The sequence below is a fragment of the Antechinus flavipes genome, chromosome 2 (assembly GCF_016432865.1).
Source record: "Antechinus flavipes isolate AdamAnt ecotype Samford, QLD, Australia chromosome 2, AdamAnt_v2, whole genome shotgun sequence".
Classification (NCBI taxonomy): Eukaryota; Metazoa; Chordata; class Mammalia; order Dasyuromorphia; family Dasyuridae; genus Antechinus; species Antechinus flavipes.
The window spans coordinates 629,073,432-629,078,310 of NC_067399.1; the positions used below are offsets into that span (position 1 = coordinate 629,073,432).

The window sequence follows — 4,879 nt, forward strand, 5'->3', positions numbered from 1 at the left end:
GTTCCACAAATGTGTTTCATTATCTAATTGATTGGCATTCACTTCCTTTCCATTTCTTTATTGGCATGAAGATGTCTAAATGAATATTCAGAACTAGGCTGAATTAGCACCTGAGGTAGCTCCAAGTCTGGTTGCTATCCAACTCCTTGATCACCTCATTGTTTGTTTCTTTTAAATTTTCTTTCAGAACATATTTAACATGAAAATGGGCAAATATGGGGATTAGACATGGGGATGGTACAGACTGCTTTTATTTTTACATATACTAAGTTCCTCTTCTAGTTTTCAAAGTGGATGTGATTGTGCTTCCTTTTGTTCTTTCCTTTTGTTCTCAGTCATTTTTCTTTGAAAATATCTCTATCACTTTTCTTTCTCACATGTGTTCTTCTCTCACATAACTTTTTCAGTATCTATCACAGACTCTTCCTCCAAATGGAAAGGCAGAGAGAAAAACCAAGGCCTTTAAACAAATATGAATAGTGAAACTATACAGATTTCCTCACTATCTTTCCAAAAACATGTCTGGTATATTCTTTTTTTAAAAAAATGTTATTTTATTACAGCTTTTTATTTTCAAAACATATGCATTGATAATTTTTCAACACTGACCCTTACAAAACTTTGTGTTCCGAATTTTCCTCTCTTGTACCCCACCCCCTTTCCTACATGGCAAGTAATCTAAGTTAAACATGTTAAAATACAATTAAATCCTATATATATATATATATATATACATATATATATATATATGTATATATATACGTATATATGTATATATATGTATGTATATATATACATATATATATACATATTTATACAGTTATGATGTTGCACAAAAAAAATCAGATCAAAAAAGGGAAAAATTAGAAAACAAAATGCAAACAAACAACCAAAAAAGTGAAAATGTTATGTTTAGATATACACTCAGTTCCCACAATCCTCTCTTTGGGTATAGATGGCTGTCTTCATCACAAGATCGTTGGAGGTAGCCCTAATCATCTCATGTAAATATCTAATTTAGCATAATTTTTATTAATTAATTTATAATTAATTTAGCCTGGTTATTTAACATAATTATCTAAGTTAGCATGATTCAGTATGATTGCTCTGATCCTACAAGGAGATGTTATGGGCCAGAACTTGAAACAAGGTACTAAAAGGAATTGATGGAAGCAATGCTTGTGTGCTTGGGTTTGTACCTTTAAGAGTTTACACATTAGATGTCACACATTAGAGCTCACACATTGGAGTTCACAAGTACGGAAAATACACAAAGTTAACTTTGTAACTTTGTGAATTCACACCTCCTATAATCCCACTCTCGGAGGAGGAGTCAACCTTTTACACCAAGCATAAAAAGAGCTTCAGTCAAGTCAGTCAGTTTAGAAGAAACTACAAGTAGGAGTTGAACTAGAGCCAGAAGTCACTCTGGAAGACTGACAGAGTGAGAGTTTATTTCGGGATATCGAGAAGCTAATCTTCAGTTGGGCAGAACCAAGATTCAGAGAGGCTGAAGCTAGCAACAAGAGCTCTTGAAAGTAAAGAAAGCTAACTGGGCTATTTTGGAAGAAACAATAAAGAACTACTTTAACACCTAGCTGCATTTGGAGTGATTATTACTCTGAACAGAAACTAAGGCTGCCTCCAAAAAACTCCCCAAGAAACCTGCTCTCAGAGAACCATTATATTATACAAAAGAAGAGAACATCACAATCTCATTGTTGAAAAGAGCTACATCCATCAGAATTGATCTTCATATAATCTTGTCCTGTAAAATGATATCCTGGTTCTGTTCATTTCACTTAGCATCAGTTCATATAAGTCTCTCCAGACCTCTCTGAAACCATCCTCTTGTTCATTTCTTATACAATAATAATATTCCATAACATTCACATACTATAACTTATTCAGCCATTCCCCAGTTGATGGGCATCCACTCAGTTTCCAGTTTCTTGCCACTACAAAAAAGGGCTGCTACAAACATTTTTGCACATGTTGGTCCCTTTCCCTCCTTTAAGATCTCTATAGGATACAAGGCCAGTACAAACACTATTGGATCAAAGGGTATGCACATTTTGATAGCCCTTTGGGCATAGTTCCAAATTGCCCTCCAGAATGATTGAATCAATTAACAACTCCAGCAACAATGCATCAGTGTCCCAATTTTCCCACATCCCCTCCAACATTCGTCATTATCTTTTCCTGTCATCTTAGCCAATCTGAGAAGTGTGTTGTGGTATGTCAGAGTTGTCTTAATTTGCATTTTTCTGATCAATAGTGATTTAGAGCACCATTTCTTTTTTTTTCTTTCTTTTTTTAAGCTTTTTAATTTCAAAATATATGTACAGATAATTTTACAACATTGACCCTTGCTTAGCCTTGTGTTTCAGATTTTCTCCTTCCCCACACCCCCTCCTCAAGATGGCAAGCAATTCAATATATGTTAAACATGTCAAAATATATGTTAAATTCAATATGTATAAACATACAATTCTCTTGCTGGACAAAGAAATCAGATTTTAAAAAGAAAATAAATGAATTGGAAAGCAAACTGTAATCGAACAACAACAAAAAGAATGAAAATGTTATCCTCATTCAGTTCCTACAGACCTCTCTCTTGGTGTAGATGGTTCTCTTCATCACAAGATCATTGGAACTAGCATCGCTCATTAGAGCACCTTTTTATATGCCTAGAAATGGCTTCAGTTTCTTCATCTGAAAATTGTCTGTTCATATCCTTTGACCAATCACCATCTCTTGTAGAAAAATATCCCATAACTTTCATCTAGCATAGTTTATTCAGCCAATCCCCAATTGATGGGCATCCTGTTTCCAATTCCTTGCCACCATAAAAAGGGCTGCTACAAATATTTTTGCATGTGTGGGTCCTTTTACCTTGGTCTCTTTGGGATACAGACCCACTAGTGAGACTGCTTAATCAAAGAGTATGCACAGTTTAATAGCCCTTTAGGCATAGTTCCAAAATGTTTTCCAAAATAGTTGGGTCATTTCACAATTCCATTAACAAGCTATTGGTGTTCCAGTTTTCCCACAGTCCCTCCAAAATTTATCATCTTTTCCCATCATCTTACCCAAAGTGATAAGTGTGAGGTGATACCTCAGAGCTGTTTTAATTTACATTTTTCCAATATTAACATTCTTTTTAAAAAAATTGGAATTCCAAAGTTTCTTCCAATTACTTCTAAAAAAAAAAAAAACTTCTGGCCTTAATTTAAAAAAAATATATATGAGCTTCAAATTTTCTCTCCCTCTCCCTAAAGTGCACCTTCCTGAACAGGCAAGCAATTTTATATGGATTACAAAGATGAATTTATGTCAAAGTTATATCCATAATAGTTATTCCTTGCAATGAATATTAATGATAATCTTGATTAAACAAGTCTTGGTAATTCCCATCATCCCAGGGAGATGGTTTGAATACAATTCTCATTGCCCTCCCTGGCTCTTTAAAAGTCAGATGTCTGTGTGTGTGTGTATGTGTGTGTGTGTGTGTGTGTGTGTGTGTGTGTGTGTGTACTCTCGGAACAGGGAGGAGGGGGGTGGCCCAGTCCAACCTGCTCACATATTTTCTATATCAATTGTTTCTAAATATAACTGTTTGTTTTTCCCCCATGAACATTATTAAGATTCTCTCTTTCCCAGTACTGATAGAGTCTTTGGCTCTAGGTATTTAAGAGTTGCCTCTTATTTGGGGAGTTTTAACTTAGCATCAGAGATTTTATTTACAAAAAATAATAATAACATCTTACATCGGGTGAATTTGTTTAATGGATCTCAATTCTAGGTTAACAAAAATTGTCCTAAGCCACATATTCAATTGGACCTGTATAGATTCGAATAAGAAGTTTCCCGATCCCTGGAATAACAGCCTTTCCCAAAGCTTTGGGAGTCGTTTGTGCCCTCTTCTTAGATCTGTCTGCAGAATGCTTGTCCCAAAACTTTAACTTCTGTCCAGAAGCTTTCTTTTTTCCCTCCTTTTTTCCTTTCTGCTAGAACTGCTAGAGGATTTCTTAAGCCATGGCTTCTCCTTCTTTGAGGCATCTGCTTTCTCAAGCTGTCCTGGAGGCAGCACAGGAGAGCCACTAAAGTATCTGTGACCATGCTCCGGACTGGAGACCTTCTCAAGGCCTGCCGTGGCAGATTTCCCAAAGTCGACACCTTTCCTTTCCTGTCGAGTCTTGGGTTGGCACGTCATGGAGAATGATACAGGCATTTCTTGCTTATTTGCACTCCTTCTAACATCTTTGTCTCTTTTCTTCCTTTCCCCCAATTCATTGTCTTTTTTACGTCTTTTCACAGAGGACTCATCTTGTGAGGATTCCGATGAACTAGGAGGTGGAGTTTTAAGCCCACAGCCCTTCCCCCGGAGCATTCTGGTTACATCATCCAGATTCCTGGAATCCTTCGGGGGCCTATAATTAGCCACATGGTCCACTCGGATAGTTCTTCCTCTTATCTTGATCCCATTAAAATTATCAACGGCCAAAACTGTGCTCCTCTGATCCTCATAGCAAAGAAAACAGAATCCTTTGGATTTTCCGGTCTTCTTATCTCGTACGAGATTAATGTTAACGATTTCGCCATACTGAGAAAACACACAGATGACATCCCCTTCGGTCAGTTCATACGGGAGTCCTCCAATAAAGATCCAAGCGCTGTCTTTGTACTCGGCGTGCCAGGACACGTTCTCAGTCAAACCAAGCTCCACCTCCCGCTGGTTCAACTCGCTGATGAGCTTTACTTTGGTGAGGGCATTCATCTCGGGGCACGAGTCCAACGAACCGTCCTCTTTCCCAGTTGCCTAGAGAATAGCGCCTGCGCAGCACGAGGAACACACGTTTGCCGTTCCCTCCATTTA

The 4,879-nt window shown here is 37.2% G+C and overlaps 1 protein-coding gene across 1 annotated transcript; it reads right to left on the reverse strand.

Moving 5' to 3' along the window:
* Nucleotides 1-3,771: 3,771 nt before the first annotated feature.
* LOC127547163 (RNA-binding motif protein, X-linked 2-like) lies at nucleotides 3,772-4,879 on the reverse strand. The gene has a single exon (XM_051973983.1). It carries the CDS (start codon nucleotides 4,778-4,780, stop codon nucleotides 3,962-3,964), a length of 819 nt encoding a protein of 272 aa, XP_051829943.1. The 5' UTR covers nucleotides 4,781-4,879; the 3' UTR covers nucleotides 3,772-3,961.